Genomic DNA, 19,482 nt, shown 5'->3' with positions numbered 1-19,482 from the left:
ACCTTCACATTTTCAATTTACTTAGTACGTTAACCGATTGGAGTTTATCTACGGAAATTCCATAAAAATAAATTACTCACGTTGCTTATTTTATTAAAGGGAATTTAAAATAAATAAGTGAATGGTGCGATTGGCGCGGGTTGTTGCGGAGGATTGTGTAAAGAAGCTACCGGTTCTATTCTGGAGGACGGGTTTGGAACTGATCCATGCAGTACATTACGTTCGCTGCTAAGACCAGTGGCGTATCCATAAGAGGGGTCATAGGGACCATGGCCCCCTCCGAGATTGAAAAATAAGTTTTAATTAAACAAATGATCACTCCTGTATTGTAACAATAACACATAAAATTAACTTAAGTTAATGAAGTAATCTTCTGATATGAGTAAATTTCTTTCAAAATATTTTATTTATGTCGTATCTTAATGCAAAATCACCAGTTACAATAAAGTTGAATGGTAAACTAAAACCAAAATGGCCCCCTCCGAAAATCTCTACTAGATCCGCTCTTTGTTGAGCCACCCGTTTTGTTTACTTCCACTGGAACTGATCCACAAAATAATACTTCTCTTTACTTCTAATTAACAATATTCTTACTAAAACACACACACACACACACACACACACACACACACACACACACACACACACACACCAAAATCGGATACAAACAGTGGGATGTTTAATTAACGGACAAGAATAATGTTGAGTTATAAGTCAATTAAATTCAGATTTGAGTATATACAGTATGGCTACAAAATAACCGGAGTTTTATATCAAGTCACGAAGATAAGGTTAGCCAGTTTCCGTCATCACTCTTCCACCTTCTCCACTCTAAAATAGCGCTATTTAAAAGTGGAGCACGATTTGACACTGTGTAAAAACTTCTGGCCCTTCAGTAATAGTAAGTATGTGGAAAATCTATGTAAGAAAGACCGCAACAGAAACCGCTTTAAAAGTATAACGTCTTTTATGGCAATGATTTTTATTTTGTGCAGTATTTAAATGGTTTAAGGGGTTTAAAAATTACTTTTACGACTTCGATAATGATGAAGGTTCTGGCAAACAAACTTCCGTGAACACAAACTTAACACTGAAAAGGTTTTACAATGCAATACAAAGCTATGTAATCCGCCTTTTACGCGCCCATTAAAATGTATGAACCAGTCAAGCGACGTGATATCACTATGCGTGCACGCAGTTAAACAAGATCGCTTTGTATTCTTTAATACTACATGCGCGTGCGACCGAACAATTCAGTAGGATTTGTACCACCCGCTCACTCTACAGCAAACAATTCTCATCCAGTAGTTCTTTCCATCAGGAATTATAAGAACTTATAAACTTATCAGAACTTATAAATACAGAAACATCATGCTTTTCTAATAATCCGCGGTCATAGCTACTCGAATCGAACGTCTCACGTCATAATCAGATTATGATGTACTGTCACCAATGTGGCACATTGACCTAAAAAGTCACTCAATAGCTGCATGGCCTCCTGCTCAAGGTCATTTATATAAGTGCTAACATAAATTGTAATATGGTTACTGCGTTTTCTGTTCTAAGCTATGTTGATATAATGTGACTCAATACTGAAGTATCAACTTCTCCTATTATAAAACAACCATATACTCCGTTTTATTGTTAGTATTATTTCATTTCTATTATCAATATTGAACTATGTTTTACTATTGTTATTTTATAACATAGTGTTTTGTAGCCAACCACTGAAAACCAGGCATTTAATATGACTACAGAACTGTAGAGCACTAATACGAAACAATTACATTCTGTAATTTTCTTTTACACGGAAGCACTACCAATTACAAATTTCAATTTCTTCTGATTAAAGCATTAAAGCACGCCATCTCAAAGTTAATCAAAGAAAAACAACTATCATTGATAGTTAATCAATTGAAATTTGAAACTTGTTATTCGCCGTTCACGATTATTATTTCGTTTTAAGTCGTACGTTTTTACGAAGCTGTTTTTAATTAACAATCGAGAAGCATCCTTAACTGCACACGCTGTATGCAGCTACAGTGAGTAACGCTGGATGAATTTTGGTCATGAAGCGCATTAAGATCATTATTTAATCGCTTGTTGGTGGAGCTTCAATTAATATAATACGATAATCTTATGGAGCAGTAAACGGCGGCGTTGGACCGTTTTGCCATTAACCATTGTCAGTCGATGCATTAGCAAGAAATTGTTTGTATTGACATCTCATAATTTCAAATGGGTGACTCAAATTTCAACACTCAACAAACAGATTAATACTGATATACATGTCATGATGTATCTCTTGAAATTTCTGTCCTATATTTGCTTAAGCTGGGTTGTTTTGCCTCAGTGGAATCGAGACTGAGTTATGACAGCATCATCTAGTAATGCTCTGTTCCAGAAGAGGGCATTGAGAGTTAACTGGATCGTTGTGCAAAGAAGCAACGGCTGTTCCGATGAAATACGCCCTCAGATTTTCTGGCTAATGTATTTATCACACAAAGTCGTTCTTTTAATTGTAACTGTTCTTTGTTAACTCAATCGAACAATACTAGGCATGGGAATGCAATAGTTTAAGATATCTTAACACTTTCATTTGATTAAATTTCAATATTTTTACTGGCCGAATCAATATTGTCTTAATGAAAAATAAAACATTTTTAAATGATCATATATCTGTTCTAAAACGTAAATCAGCCAATAATCCAAAATTCAGTTTTTTATAACGTAACTAATGTTACTAGAATTCTCATATGTGATCAGTTTGACTGAATTTTTGTTACATCTTGATCAAATTAACTTTGTTTTAAAGAGCATCTAAAGTTTCGAGGGTTTCAAATCCGTTGGCAGATGGAATATGGAACACGATCACCGATTAGAGTAACAATTACAAAGCGTTTTAAGAGCATGCAGCGAACATATAAACAAGACGCGCTATTATGAGGAGAGAAAGAATCTCCACAGATAATGAAATGCTGCTGTTCTAATTGACCGAGCGTCAGCAAAGTCTATCACTCGAGATGCGAGAATTATTTTGTTTCTGTCCGTCTGTCCGCATGATATCTCGAAAACGAACTGACTTGATATTGTGCATGAAGCTTAAGTTCTATATCAGGAACACTGAGTTCGATAGTGGTGCATGTCACTCCATGGGATGTGGCTGAGCATTAGCCAATATATTTACCTTGGTCTTAAGGGTAACCATGATGGCATGGCATTGAGAAAATAGTGAATACATAAATTTATAAACCAACTCAATACAGCCATAAGAGATTAAAAAAATGTAACATATTCACAAATGTACCTTAAATATCCCATCACATATATAATCTTACTGTATAGTGACTTGATGTCTAGACTTTTATTATCTTGACAGTGAAATGAAACCCAATGTAATGAAACAAAAATGTGAATAATAATAATACGCCTTTTATTGAGAGCGATTGTCAATAAGTACAGTGTTTTTCCCAATAACTGTAGTCATTAATTTACTATAACGAAAACTAATACTAAGAAGACATAACTTTTTACTATGGTGAAAGACTGAAATAAATTACAGTTCATATGTTAAGTCTTTACACAGACTAGCCTATATACTTACTAAATTTTGAACAAAAAAAATTATGGTTGCCTGTAAAGTCGGTTTTACGGGCGAAGATTTTACGTGACAACGTCTTTTTCTCGGTAGAATATTTATTGATATGAATATTATTAAATTGCACAATAGGAACAAGGAATTGAATGAAAATAAGAATTGCACAAATTTTAACTATAGAAATATATTTTGTTTACTAAAACATTGTACATAATTTGAAATTAATTAAAATTTGTTATTGTAAATGGTAAAGTTGAATAAAACATTTACTAAAATTGGAATTTGAAATTCTTGCTAAACACAGTTAAATTCTAACTCCGCGCGTGGTGATTGGTCGGTTTAGTTCGTTTGTTTGGTCGCACTGTTATGACAGGTTAGAGGTTATAATTTGTTATTTTAAATGTTTGACTAGCAATACGCGCTGTTTCTTCTCAATCGACTGAATTACGATTGATTGCAGAGTGATTTAAACTAATAATTTACTTAACACTATCAACATTTGTCAATAGTATGACATAACCTATAAACTCAGTTTCTCAACTTTTGTGTCAATCTAACAATTAATCAATCAATCATAGTTTACGATAATGAAATATCAGTGTACAATTATTTACCTTTATTGTTGTAGTTGTTGTAAATGACGAATCTAAGCACTCCACATTTTCACGAATAAACATAGTTATCTGCTTTATCCCGTGCGGCGGACCCACAGTTATCTGCTTTATCCCGTGCGGATCCCGTGCGGCGGACCCACTGGACGGGCATCGTAACGTTACCGGGCGTTACACTTTTTCATGAGTGACTCCGAGCCGCAACCTAATTTAAGACGTTGTCACGTCAAAAATACTTGACTACCTTTTTAGTCTTCGAACCAAAGTAGGACAGCCCCATTCTGCTAATTTTCAGCTTGAGAGTAGTCAAGCTAAACTAACGAGCTACAACTGCCCCCATCTCGTGTCTCAAACGAGTTATCAAATAGGTAGACAAGTGCTGTACAGGTGCCATGATTTCTCCTAAATCTTTATTGAAGCCTGTAAGGTAGAATATCCTGGTTTGCCATGAACTTAAATAGTTGTTGAATTCTCTACTATTTTTGACATGGCAAGCAGAATCAGCATTGGCCTAAAATCACTGACTCTGGAAGGGCTCTGCTTTTTTGCTAGGAGTCGAGCTATGCTTATCTTCCAGGACTTAAGAAATTTAATTATATTCAGTGGTTTGTTTACCAGATGAGTGAAGGCCACAATAGCATATGAGCTAACTGCGTTTATCATTTCAATCCCTATTTAATCAGCGCCCACCGCCCATCACACAACTCCATAAATGTAAATTCTGCATTGAGGGCCAGGCTTTTTGTTCAGTTATAAAAATGTTCCAACTCTTTCTGAGTTTCTTCAAATGATCCCATGTCAGCAAAATATTTATTTATCTCATTTGTATAATGAATTTATCATGTGTGAAGGTATGTCGAGAAATATTTCATATGTAGATTTGAGATGTTGTATGACACTTCCTATATAGGTACCAGAATGAGTTCTATGATGCGGTATTTTAGTTTTAACTTATATTTAGATGATGCCTGCCTGTCTATCTATCCACGGGACATCTCGATAATGAAAGGAGCTGTAGATTTTTAATTTTGCCTGCAACCTAAGCGAAGCTGTTACGACACGTGGTGGGCGTATTTCCACCTTGTAACTGTTACACCTTATCTAAAGAAAGGGTTAATAAATCTAATAATTGGAACCATATATCTCACGACATTTACATGCATTAAATTAAGATATTTCAGAAAAGTGTTTTATGAATGGTTTAGGATAGGAGAAATGGCGAACAAGTGAAATGTTTAGTAACATTGTTTCTGTATTAAATTAAGTGATATGTAAATTCAACTGATACAGTTTAGAACAGAATTTTGAACAGGGCTAAAGCTACCCCACAGATAAGCATTACCCTAAATATTTACAAAGCCTAACATGAAGAAACGTAACTAGGTAAACAGTATATCTTTAGATGTAAAGTTGAATCAATTTGCACCAGCATATTGAGGGTGCTGAGACTATACGTATTTACAATTTTAGTAATAAAAAACTAATAATTTGAACAGTTTCAAGGCCTACTTATTGATCGTAAAAATATTGTATAGTTTGAAATGGGCTTAGACTGCTACTCTACGAATGAGGTTGGCAGTTCAAAAATGCAGTTGTTGAGAATATAAGTCTTTAACTGCTTATAAATGTTTATGGAGTGCACAAAAGTTGTGATCACTTACAATGCTGATATAAATTATTAACACATAAGATACATTGGTTCTATGTGTTCAGTTCCACCAAATATTATGATTTGTAGTTCTAAACTGAGGAGTTCTAAGCTTATCTTCATCAATGGTTTTATTAAGTGATACCTATTATTATGTAAACTTGATTTATTTTCGTAGTTTGACAATGTAATAGGAGCTATCGAGTTGTTAATAGTTGGATTCGTGATTTCTACCCAGAACCAATATATCTTCTACATGTCATAATAATGTCATAAAACAATGAGGACGAGCTGGCTGGACTGGTTGGTAGGGAGGCAAAGGGGTCTTAGATTTGTTTGTGGGTTAATCTGAATTTTTACTCTGTCAAAATATATTGTTTCACTTTGTTATTGTTTACTTGTTTGTAGTTTATATATATATATGTATATGTTTGTAAATTTTAAAGTTAATGTACGTAAGTCTGTACGGTTTGATCTACTATACAACAGTACTTTGAGTTTATTTAATTTTTTCGTCATTGATTATTATTCTAATTTAATAGTAATTAAGGCATATTTGGTTTTATTTGATTACAAATGGTAAATCAGCATAGTTTTAAATATTTACTATCAAAATGTGCGTGGCATGAGAACGAAAACTTTAGAGTTTTTATGAATCTATACTAGGTGAGGATTTTGACTTAATAGCATTAACTGAAACATGGCTCGAACCCGGTATAAGTAGTTCTGAAATCTTTGATGCAAGATATGAAGTTTTTTCGTAAGGATAGGATCAGATGGCGACAGGTAAAGGGCGGGGAGGAGGAGTATTGTTGGCAGTGCACCGGCGCGTCTCAGCTGTGTTGATGACTCATCCACTGATAGCGGACGACCTTGACTTGCTCTTGGTTCGGCTGACACTGCCGCCGCCTCAAGGCCTGCACGGTTCTTGTGAGCCTACTGTATATTCCTCCCGGTCGCTCAGCTCATCTTTACACTAACTATTGTAATTCATATGATAATTTGAATATTAAATATGATGGTTTCATAATTCTGGGGTGATTTTAATATTCCTAGAATAAACGGTACAAATTTTGACTTCTCTGTTGCTAGATCCTCAGCCGGAGTAATTAATACACTCATGTGTGAATATAATTTTGAACTCCTTTAATAACATACGTAATTGTGATAATTTTTACATTAGATTTAGTTTTAAGTAACTTGAAGGATGTTAAAGTTGAAAAAAAGTGAGTCTCCCCTGTTGGCACCAGATTGCTTATCACCCTCCACTATCTATATCTTTTATGAGTGATTGTAGCCAATTTAAGTTTACAAATGTTTGTCTGCCAAAGAAATATTATGTTTTTAAAGATGCGAATTTTTTTGACTTGTATTGTAGACTGAGAGAAATTAATTGGTTTGAAATGTATAGTCTTACTTGTGTGGATGACTGTTTAGATTTTTTCTATAAAGTTTTCTTCTCTTGTGTCGATAGTACTGTACCCCAGAAAAGCTTTGTAGTAAAAAAGTAAATATCCAGTTTGGTTTTACGTCTGAAATTAAACATGACTTAAAAATGAAAAATAAATTATCCAAAAAGAGAAAGTACTCAAAGTATCATGACGAATTATTTAAACAATTAAGGAAAACGTATTAAAGAAAATATTAGACTTGCCCCATAGAAAATTATATACGTAACGTTGAAAATAGCATTAAAACTAATGTTAAAAATTTTTGGAATTATTTTAAGACAATAAATAGCAGAAGTGGCTTTGATATTGGTACACTTAAGAGTATGACCTTGTGAGGGTAATACTATCAGTAATAAGGAAATTCCAAATGCATTTGCAGGTTTATTTTTCTTCTGTGTATGATAGTTCTCCTTCCAAATACCAGTTTAAGTTGTGAGTCTTCATCTGTGGATAACTTTCAAATATCACCTTTTACTCCATCAGAAGTACGTATTGCAATCAAAGAAATGAAATCAAAAAAGTCATCGGGACCTGACCGGTATACCAGCGTTATGTTGTAAAGGGTTGTGGTGAAGTATTAGCTGAACCTTTATGTTTTTTGTTTAATTTATCGCTTTCGTCCTGTGTATTTCCGCACAGATGGAAGGAAGCAAAGGTGACTCCTATTTTTAAAATCTGGCGATAAAGATAAAATAGAAAATTTATAGGCCTATCTCTTTATTAAATTCATTTGCTAAGGTCTATGAACTACTTTTATATAAACAAATTTTCAATGCGGTTAGGAGTAAAATTCGCCCTGAGCAACATGGTTTTTCTTCCTAAACGGTCTTCCGCGACTAATCTAATGGAATTTTCTTTTAATATTTCTTCTGAACTCGATGTTGGGGGTAGGCTGGATGTAATATATACAGATTTTTCTAAGGCATTTGACAAAGTTTAACCATGATATTCTGTTAAATAAAATTATTAAATTTTGGGGTTCTCAATGAGGGCTTGCAGTTTGATGGCTTCATATCTAAAAGATCGACCTCAGTTATGTCTCAATTTCTGGTACTAGATCTTCAATATTTCACAGTTCTTCGGGTGTGCCCCAGGGCTCAAATTTGGGGCCTCTTCTTTTCTTAATTTTTATTAATGATCTACCAGACTGCTTCTCTGACTGCAAGTGTTTGTTGTTTGCTGATGATTTAAAAATATTCAAACCAATAAACAGTACATTAGATACACAACTGTTACAAATCTCAATTGATCAACTTAGTTCCTGGTGTTTATTTAATAAATTATATCTCAATGTCCAGAAATGTTTTTGCTATGTCATACTCTCGGAGAAATGTTTCTATCAATAATTTTATATCATATTGGAAGTACTCCGTTAAAGTCAGTCAATACAATAAAGGACTTGGGCATAATCTTTGATTCCACTCTTACTTTTGATGATCACGTATATAGCGTGATAGCTGAATCTTATAAGCTGTTAGGGTTTGTTAAAAGAAATACTAGGTCCTTTCCAAGATACAGAAGCCATAATAAGGTTGTACCAAAACTTTAATCAGAAAGCAAATTGGAATACTGTGCGGTAGTGTGGGATTCAATAAACCAAGTCTGATTGTGATAAAATAGAAATTCTCCAGAATAAATTTCTAAGATATGTATATTTTCAAAAGATTTTCTCGTTCATGGTCCCTTTGATTTTCCTACTTCCGATTTGAGAAACATTTTTGCTGCCCCTAAACTGTCTCTGAGAAGAAAACTTTCATTAGCATCCTTAACACACAAAGTTTTAAAATGGTTCTAATCGATAGCAGGTTTTTATTAGAGAACATTCATTTATATGTACCTGGACGAAGTGTAAGAACATTTAATTTGTTTTCCTTACCAAGGTGTAGAACACTGTCACATTTTAAACTTTCCTTTATACAAAATATTGAGATTATTAAATTGTTATGCTTCCGATCTAGATGTTTTTAATGATAAGTTAAGTGTATTTTTAATGAAATGTAGCAACCTTTTTGATTTAGATTAGTTATATTGATATTCCTGTTTAGTTTAACTAATTGAGTTTAGAGTTATTCATAGAATTAGTTTAAGTTTAGATAAAAATATGCTTTTGGTTATTTTTTTAACGTGACTGTCAGAATATTATTTTCATTATAACTTTGTACATTACTATTTATGTCTATATAATTGTAACATAGTTAAGATAGCTGTTTTGGAACATGTTTTCTGTAGCTGTCATATAAAATTGTTTGAATAAATAAATAAATAAATAAATAATTTATATCAGCCTTGTAAGTGATCACATTATATATATACTACTCAATGATATTGCTATTCCTCGATCCATCAATGTATTAAACAAATAACATAATTACAATACTCCTTTCTATGAAAGAAGACGTGTTTGTCTTAAAATATGGCCTTGTTGGACATTGCATTTCCCTAAATTGTTTTGGAAATACGCCATGATATTTATTAGTGGTGGTATTTTTATCATTGTTTTCTCCACAGTGCGTTTAAAAATTGTTTTCCATTACGTTAATCTACATAATGTTCTGTACTTTGCTACTTAAACTTAGAATTAATATCTTACTAAATCCATACGTGCTGGATTTATACGTTAAAATTTGTGGGAAATGGACTACGAAAATTATAAAATATAGCTATATTCTTTTTAACAACTGTAGTCTGCAATAAGTTTATTTTGTAGATGTTTTGGGCACAAATGCCGAACAAGCTATGAGAGCAGTAGGCTGGGGTTTGCAAGCGAAGCGGGCAGGAGTGTCTCATATTTTGAGATAGAGAGAGAAATGCCTAGTAATACAATAACAGGATTAATATTTAAAAACACGAACCCTTAAATCCTCAGATGAAAGTGATTTGCCCGCCTTATCCAATTTTAAATTGAAATACTTCACCCAATAGCATATATTGATGACTTGAAGTCATAAACATCGGGACTGCTGTATAGCAATAACTTTGTAGTATTGCATATATTATCATAGATATATGCCTACTTGACACAAAAATATAATGCACTTAGAAATATATCAGGTTTTGATCGTTAGTATGATTCTTTTCTTTTCTTTTTCACATGCCCTTAGCACCACTTACGATTGTACATAAACGTACAGTTAATAGAGCGCTTAGTTGTTTCCATTAGTGATGTTTCGGAATACGTGTATTTTAGGGGTCTGTGAAAACTGAGCAGGTTTATTAAAGAAACAGTGCCCTGTACTTTATAATGCATTAGAATGAGTACTTTGTTGTGAAAAGGCAAACAAAATAATTTGTTACGTAACAAAAGTTTACAAAATATGTAGGCCTAAACCTGATAAAAATAACAATAAATTCACAGTCAAAAGCAACGCAATGAGATACTTATTCATGTGTAATAAAAAAACTAGTAGAGAAACAATAATTATGTTTCAACTTAAATATCTATATACCAAATCTAAATACTACAAAAACGTATTGAAACAAAACTAGATAAATGAGGCAGTCTCTGCCGATCTGTTTCTCCAAAAGGTTAAAATGCGTTAGATAAGATATACGACTTACAAGACGTTCATTCCCGGTGTGTTGTATGTAGACTACACAAATGCATAACGGACATGACGGACAACACATTCTACCGTTCCCCCTTACCAGATAACCCAGATAAGAAGAGGTCGTGTCATGTGACTTGATGTTTTGGGGCTTTACATCTGACAACCCGCTTAATTAGTTTAGAGATGACTTCTACAATGTTTGTTTCCGTGGTCGAAAACATACCAGTGGTTTCTAATTAATCCCATTTTTTCACAGCCTAATATACGTGTTTAGAATAACAGTCGTCTCATTAAGTTATACATTAATGATGGCGAACAATTACCATTGTTCAAACAACTCAATTAATGAATATGTATATCACATGATATGTCTTTAATACATGGTATGATTATATTTTCGGGGGCGGAGATTTGGATAGAGGGATGAGACATATATCTCAATTAATATGACTAAGTATTATATAACAACGTAGAGAGCAGTATACTATTCTCCTTACTGCAAAAACTGAACCGAATAACAATTGGTGACTGCGGCGGCATCACCTAGTATCCATGGTTTCAACTCAGTCTTTGAGAGAACGAAAATTATAGCCTTTTTGAACCAGAATATTGAGTGGTCAATGCGAGTTCCTAGACCGTACGATCAGTACCTCATCCCGAAAGTGAGTAGTTTAATAAATAATAACTAAAACGTTATCGATAGCGATTTCCAAAAAAGTATTTTTCAACCAAGATGATTATGTAGAGTGAGGTATCAGTAGGGTAATTAGAATAATTATTTAATTTACCATTTCCGCCGCGGGAAATAAACAAAACCTTGAACTCTGTGTTAATAATTAAACGTTTTAAATAGTGATTTACAAAATTATAAGCCCAGGATAATAACTTTAGGATCTCCATTTAACGTGATCAAAGTAGACTCTTTTGAACCGCTCGGTCAAGAGTACAAGTTGATATTGTATTTTAATAACAAACATTTTCATATAAGTCTAAAATTACGTACTAAAACAATTCATTTGTACCTATCTTGAATGAAAATTTGGTCTTAATTGGGGGATCTCAAGTTTCCGAGTTATGACATTTTAAAGTTTTAATTTGGTTGATAACCACAAAAAACCGTCACTGACACAACTGGAATTTATTATTTGCAATCATTTGTTTTGTGTGTATAAATGCAGAAATAAACAATCTAAATTTAAATTAATTCCCGTAATTGTAGTTCTGCTAGTTATTTTGTGATTAACTTTCAAACACGATTATCTTTATTTTTGACCCGATAGTAAAGCAATTCGCGCGTAGATTAACTAAATTATGCGTAAACACCAGTTGCAGTGCAACGACTGGACCTTCTATAATTTGCCGCCCCTACAATTTTGCCACCCGGGGCACACGATCCCCCCTGCCCCCCGCCCATAGCTGCGGCTCTGACTTCTATCATGCTTATATTGAAGAAATGGCTGTCCGATTCAAAGTCCGGGTGCTGAACTTTGATGGAATCGGCTGGAGACTTTGCACAAGACATCTTTCTATGTTGGACAAGTGGCTACTGGTGGGGATGATCAAGGAAATCCGTATATTAATGAGTTCCTCTCATCCTGTTACCGCGTGACCAGTGCCCACGCTGTTGCTGCCACCTTTGAGAGTCCCCTCACCCACTACTCTTCCTGCAGTGCCCTCTGTTGCCACGAGGGAGTCAGCTGCCAGACTTCAGAATATCACATGTGCGGAGACCGTCAGTGGATCACCAGTCCCAACTAATGTAAATTTATCTTCCTTTTTAGGGATCCTGTCTACAGTCGACGGAGTAAATTGACGATTAATCAAAAAATACGACTGCTTCATCAAAATTGTCAATCGGCCACCAACAAAATTGATGAAACCCAACACAAAAACGAAAACCTTCTTCCCTGCTGCAAAATTACAAATTACAAATTGTTTAACGTTTTTTGCAGACAGTCCAAAGAAGGAGGCATAGCAATATTTTTGAAAAATCATTTTTCATTTTCCATGTTTTTAATTCAAGAATAGTCGAACGAGATTTTGAAGCAGTCACTATCAATATTCAATCAGACAATTCATAATATTTTGACATTGGAATCCATAGGTCTCCCAGGGGAAATGAAGAATTTATTTCAAAATTAGACTTCATACAGACCTGACCTAACAACGACAAGAATTCGTCATGTCGGGCGACTTCAACAACGACTATTTCAACGTGATGGACAACAAACATCCAACCACAAAAAGATTTGTGAATTTGTTGAAACCTTTTGACCTTGTCTTGTTGATCACGAATCCGACGCGAGTAACTGCAAGAACGTAGGCAGCCATTAACTTCCAGCCAATTTCCAATACATTTCCAATCTTCCAAACATCGTAGTGTCCGTGGTTAACAGCAAAACTCGTTCACTATGGCTAAGAGGTTATAATTAGTGGTAAAAGAATTGAAACTGATTAATACAACAGTACCTACTTACAAGGAGTTCAGAAAACATTTTTAACGTAAAAATATCGCAAAATGTACATTATTTTAAATTTGTAGACGGTCCTTCATTAGGTGTGAAGAGTCAATAACTACCTTAAAAACTATTTCTTAACTTCCAGTATTCATTTATTAAGTTTAACTTTCACAACTTGAGCCAAGTCAAGAATATTAAACCACCTACAACAAGACATACATTTTAAATTTTTCACATTTTTTAAAGAGAGATCCTTTTCAGGCCGAATTGGCGGCATTGTACTCTACTAATAGAAGCCTTTAATTTGATGTAATACTTGAACTATATTCTAATTTAAGATTTATTTCTGACTTCTTGCGAGCCAGCCCCTTGACATGACAGTGAATGGTAGTTCAAAAAGTAGATTTATAGGTGCAGTTTTGTTTATATACCAAGTTTTATTGCTTGAGTTGTAATCGGGAATTATCAATCCCAAGGTGTATTAATTTTAGCAATTATTGAAGTACATTATGTGTGTCCTGTTTAGCCTGGGTGTTTCTGGGAATACTACGACCTGAACACTGATCCTTATCAGCTGAATAACAGATACAAGAGTCTCAGTCTGTCCTACAGGACCCAGCTCCAGGGCACTCTCCTACAAGTCACTAACTGCTAAGGATCTTCTTTCCAACACTAAATAGTTTATTTTTAATGCATATCTGAACATTTTTGTAATGGTTTTCTGTATGAATGTTGTTCAAATAAATTTTATAATTATTGATTTCAATTACATTTTACAAAATTCATCTTATTTATACTATACATAAACGGACATCTGGTGTGTTGTAAAACGTTACTGAATCTAGATAACAGAACTACCTGTTGGGTACAAACTCTGTTTAACAGAGCATTTATGGCATGAATACATTTATTTAATAATTTGGTACAATACATAAATTTACCAGTTCGTTTCTACAATACTCCGCCCTCAGGCTACTTTTTTCTTTTTTTATGCTTTAAAGGAGAGGCCGAATTCCTTTTTAGCCTTATTCTGTCCGTCCCCATAGGCCACTAGCCTGTGCGAGGATCTTATCAAACAGAATAAGGAGGAGCATTGATACAGTACAACGTCGTCGGTACTGATAAAAAGTGCAACGGTCACAGACAGGATTTGAACCTGCACTATCTCTAACTCGGACCCAAAGTCCAACGTCTTAGACCGCTCGGTCATCGGCACTCCCAAAAACTTTGGTACATTGGCACAAGATACGTTGGTACAATTATCTCACCACTACTCTTCATGCCTACAAGATAAAGACTTACTGGGGGTAAAAGGAAAACATTAATTCAAATAGAAAACCATGTTAATACCGGCAGATCATTACAAAGTATGATTGGTTTCAATTCCTATTTCTGCTGTCAAGGACACACATTTTATCAGTCAAATGACTATGAATCTACTTAACCAATTAAACAAACTGGATACAGCACTCCTTTTTGGTACTACGATTTTTAAGACTTAAGCAAAATGAAACAATATTCGGTCGCGCATTCTAAACAAACTGGATACAGCACTCCTTTTTGGTACTACGATTTTTAAGACTTAAGCAAAATGAAACAATATTCGGTCGCGCATTCTAAACAAACTGGATACAGCACTCCTTTTTGGTACTACGATTTTTAAGACTTAAGCAAAATGAAACAATATTCGGTCGCGCATTCTAAACAAACTGGATACAGCACTCCTTTTTGGTACTACGATTTTTAAGACTTAAGCAAAATGAAACAATATTCGGTCGCGCATTCTAAACAAACTGGATACAGCACTCCTTTTTGGTACTACGATTTTTAAGACTTAAGCAAAATGAAACAATATTCGGTCGCGCATTCTAAACAAACTGGATACAGCACTCCTTTTTGGTACTACGATTTTTAAGACTTAAGCAAAATGAAACAATATTCGGTCGCGCATTCTAAACAAACTGGATACAGCACTCCTTTTTGGTACTACGATTTTTAAGACTTAAGCAAAATGAAACAATATTCGGTCGCGCATTCTAAACAAACTGGATACAGCACTCCTTTTTGGTACTACGATTTTTAAGACTTAAGCAAAATGAAACAATATTCGGTCGCGCATTCTAAACAAACTGGATACAGCACTCCTTTTTGGTACTACGATTTTTAAGACTTAAGCAAAATGAAACAATATTCGGTCGCGCATTCTAAACAAACTGGATACAGCACTCCTTTTTTGGTACTACGATTTTTAAGACTTAAGCAAAATGAAACAATATTCGGTCGCGCATTCTAAACAAACTGGATACAGCACTCCTTTTTGGTACTACGATTTTTAAGACTTAAGCAAAATGAAACAATATTCGGTCGCGCATTCTAAACAAACTGGATACAGCACTCCTTTTTGGTACTACGATTTTTAAGACTTAAGCAAAATGAAACAATATTCGGTCGCGCATTCTAAACAAACTGGATACAGCACTCCTTTTTGGTACTACGATTTTTAAGACTTAAGCAAAATGAAACAATATTCGGTCGCGCATTCATATTCTCATCGTGCTCATTATGAATCAATCGTAATTGTTGAAGCTGCCAGTAAGAAGAATATTACTTATCGTATAAGAATTATTACAGCACAAACGATAGCAGAGCTTAATCTATTTATATGTGAGCGTAAATGTGAAAATATCTTTGAGTACTGCTTCAATTAAAGCAGTAACACTTACAACCCAATCAAATCATTATAAAACACTTTACTGTGGTTTATAATGTGTAAAAATCGAAAAGTGGTTTATTTACAGCCCAAACTTCCCACCCAAAAATTACTTTGAACTTATTACGAAACTCAACGATTTACAGTTTATTTACGTTTGTAAAAGTCATCTCTACTCCATATGTGTAGCACAAAACTATATTAGCACAAATTAAATAAAATTCTAGATATTTTAATACAGTTGATGGCTCTCAAAAGACAAAATGATTCCTGTTCCCTGATTGTGCAAGCGTACCTTTATTTAAAGTGGTCGTGCTCGTTTATGCATTGATGGATTTCGTTAACACAAGTACCGTTTGAATTGTAATTAAATTGCTCAAATGGTTTATGTCTAGTACATTTTAATTATATTCGGTTTTTTTTGTTATTTGACTTAAAACACTTTAAACAGACGCCAATTTTGGTAATATTAAAGAAAAAACACAACATTTTCGTCTTATCAATTCAAACCTATATGCAAAATTTAGTTTTCTTTAGCTCAACTGGTTTTAGAGAAAATAATTTCCTTATGAGAATGCAAAATGGCGGCTAGCGGCTAAACGATATATAGTATAAACATTTCTCGACCTATGTTTATATTATATATAACCTGCTAATTATATATAATTAAACGTAATTCTCTGGACAAAGGTATACCACGTTATTGCTCAGGTCAAGACAAACATATTTCACCATATGAACAGATGAAAGACAGATTTCACCATATGAAAGACAGATGCCTAGTTTCCCATCTGTCTTTCTGTATGTGTTTTCAATGACATTATTAATATCTTAAAAAGTAATAAATTAAATTATACCGAATTTGACTCAAATGTTTATAATAACAAGGCCAGTTACTGAAAAATATCATTAAAGTATTTTTAGTATTTTCAAAATGGCGGTCATTAAAACTTTGAATATCTTAAAATCAGCAATTTTTTAAAGAATTAAAAGAATACATTTTTTTAGAGGATGTAAATTTAATGGTACCAAAATCATTTAAATCTAATAATATATAACTGATTTAGAGCAGATTATCTGTGACAAGACATGGTCCACATTGAGAACTGCTGTTCATTCAGATTTTGTACACTGGCTATTCGCTGCTAAGACCTTCATACTTATGTATTGTTAGGACCATTATTTCCTTACAAATGCAAAATATTACTTAAACAAGTTGATTGCAAAGTAAAGTTTATTCATTCAAAGTGAGGTTTATCCAAATCTAAGCATTATTATCAGTTAATCTATATTTTAACTGTAGAAAAGTTACAGATCAAAAATATCGTATGGTAGGTATAGAAACCAACCGTTGGTTTTTTTATTTTGTTACATTTTTATTTTACTGCAAAGGGTTGAGTTACACAATGGGATCAACAGTAGAAATCAGTATTATACGCAGTGCATGGATTAGAACAGACAGGCTGACAATTGCATAAATGAAATTAAATAAAGTAAATTGGACAAACATATGTACAGTAGATTATTTTAACATGTAAATTATAAATGTTTAATAAATCATTAATGTGTTATACATTTTTTTAATTTATATAGAGAATCATTATCTGCATGCGTAAGATATTTTTGTATTGTTTCTTTTTTGCACTATTAACGATGGTATTTAAGTATCCCACCATGGTAAAATGTTTCTGTAACGACATTGAAACTATGATTAGAGCTCTTTTTTGTATAAATATATAAATATATTAGTTATCATAGGGCCCAGCTGATAAGTAGTCCTGTTTCTACAGACAGCGGTTCATAGTTTAAACGGAAGCAATATAATAACATGTTATTCTGTTACAGATTGTATAACTTTTTTCTATTACATACAGAACGAGTATGTAATGTTTTTCTATTCCATTATACAACGAGTTTCATAATCCATTAATAATATAAGGCAGTAATTAAATGAAAAACGGCAATAATTATTAGAATCTATAGTTGAATTTAAGTAAACGTAATTTTATTTTTGCCTTTTAAACAATGTATTGCTGTTGGCAGCCGCCATCTTGTTTCTATTGCAAGTAGCAACGTTCAAGAGGTAAGGTACAATTTGGAATATGTTTTTAAAGTTTGTGATGTATTGATGTATAGAGCACTCATATGTTAGCGGTTCAAAAGTGGAACTACTTTCGTGGGACTCAGGGTATATAACTCTTTTTACAAGCAATTAAATTAACAAAGGCATTTAATATTCTAATAGCAGACAAAACACACTAACATTCGAAATCATATATTTAAATCGCAAAGTGGACAAAGGTTTTATATGCACTATTTACATGAAGAAATTATTTTACTTTTATAACTCTTGTCAATAATGTTTAGTTTATTATACTCTTACTCATACATCTAAAGGCAGACAAATGCGCGGGCAAGCAGTGATGAGAGAGGCCGGGGGATAAATTATGTAAGAAGTAAAGTAAAAGGTATTCTTAAGCTCTAAATTGTCTACCTGAGGAAGAAGGATCAACTCGCCATGGTAAGAATCTAGAACGGATTCTCTTTACAATAAACCGACTGTAGTGTCCTGCAAGAAACAAACCGGTTCTATGGTACATAACCCGACAGCATGTAACGAGTCTTTATGAATGTAACTCTTTCTTAGCTAACAAGACCTCCTTCAATCCGGTGTCCGCAACACCACCTGTCACCTGTACTCCGTAAATTGCATACAAACTAGGCGCATAACCATTTGATCGTTGGAAAGAAATCTTTGCTGGCCTGTACCTTTTTGACAATGACAAGATAAAATATATTTCGGATCCGTAATAACTGATAAAAACCGCAAACACTGCAATTTAAATTCTTTTAAATTAGACGGTTCCAATATACAGTAATTAACTACCACAGAAAACAAAATAAATTGCTATTACGATTTACATTTGACGAAAAACAAACGAATAACAAAATACCACCATTAACAATAATTATAATATTACAAACCAAGTCCAAACCACTGTACTCCAGTGAACATTTCAAAGGAAGGCAAACACAGTCTTGCAAAAAATTGCAAACTAAACACTACGGGAAAATTGTTTGTAAAAAAATATTAATGCACCATTATAATGCACCATTACTATGGATCATATTAATATGGATCATTCCACTGTTTTCCACCACAAAATAAATTGAAATGGCGTGTATCTCTCCATAACCAGTCTCTTCTTGGGGGGTTTTAAACCTGTTCAATAATTTCTATTACACGTAGCTGTGGTGGGAAGGGTTGATTCAATGTGAATATTGAATTTAGCTCCAATTCACCTTCCCTTAGGCACAGCGTCTGAAATTTGACGCTGTCACAGACTTGCACTAAAAGAGTAAAAAATATTGCACTCTGTCTTTAAATGCATTTGTTTGCAACTGGTAAAACAAGTCTCTTTAATAACTGTCAAAGAAATAGTTTCTGAAACTTTCA

The 19,482-nt window shown here is 33.6% G+C and overlaps 1 protein-coding gene across 2 annotated transcripts in view; it reads right to left on the bottom strand.

Annotated features, from left to right (window-relative positions):
• Positions 1-18,612, bottom strand: part of LOC124369824 (UDP-glycosyltransferase UGT5-like) — a 34,514-nt gene extending 15,902 nt beyond the window's left edge. Inside the window, exon 1 of one of the 2 annotated variants that reach the window (XM_046827948.1) lies at positions 18,520-18,612. Coding sequence is in view for 1 of the 2 variants with exons in the window: in XM_046827947.1 (XP_046683903.1) it covers positions 10,867-10,877 (11 nt within the window). In the remaining variant the exon portion in view is untranslated. Of the gene's footprint in view, positions 1-10,866; positions 10,957-18,519 lie in introns of those variants that run through there. The other variant, XM_046827947.1, reaches the window with a different exon arrangement.
• Between the last annotated feature and the right edge of the window lie 870 nt (positions 18,613-19,482).

The sequence above is a fragment of the Homalodisca vitripennis genome, chromosome X (genome assembly GCF_021130785.1).
Source record: "Homalodisca vitripennis isolate AUS2020 chromosome X, UT_GWSS_2.1, whole genome shotgun sequence".
Lineage (NCBI taxonomy): Eukaryota > Metazoa > Arthropoda > Insecta > Hemiptera > Cicadellidae > Homalodisca > Homalodisca vitripennis.
Note: the sequence above shows the minus strand (reverse complement) of the source record. Positions and strands in the feature narration are given on the sequence as shown.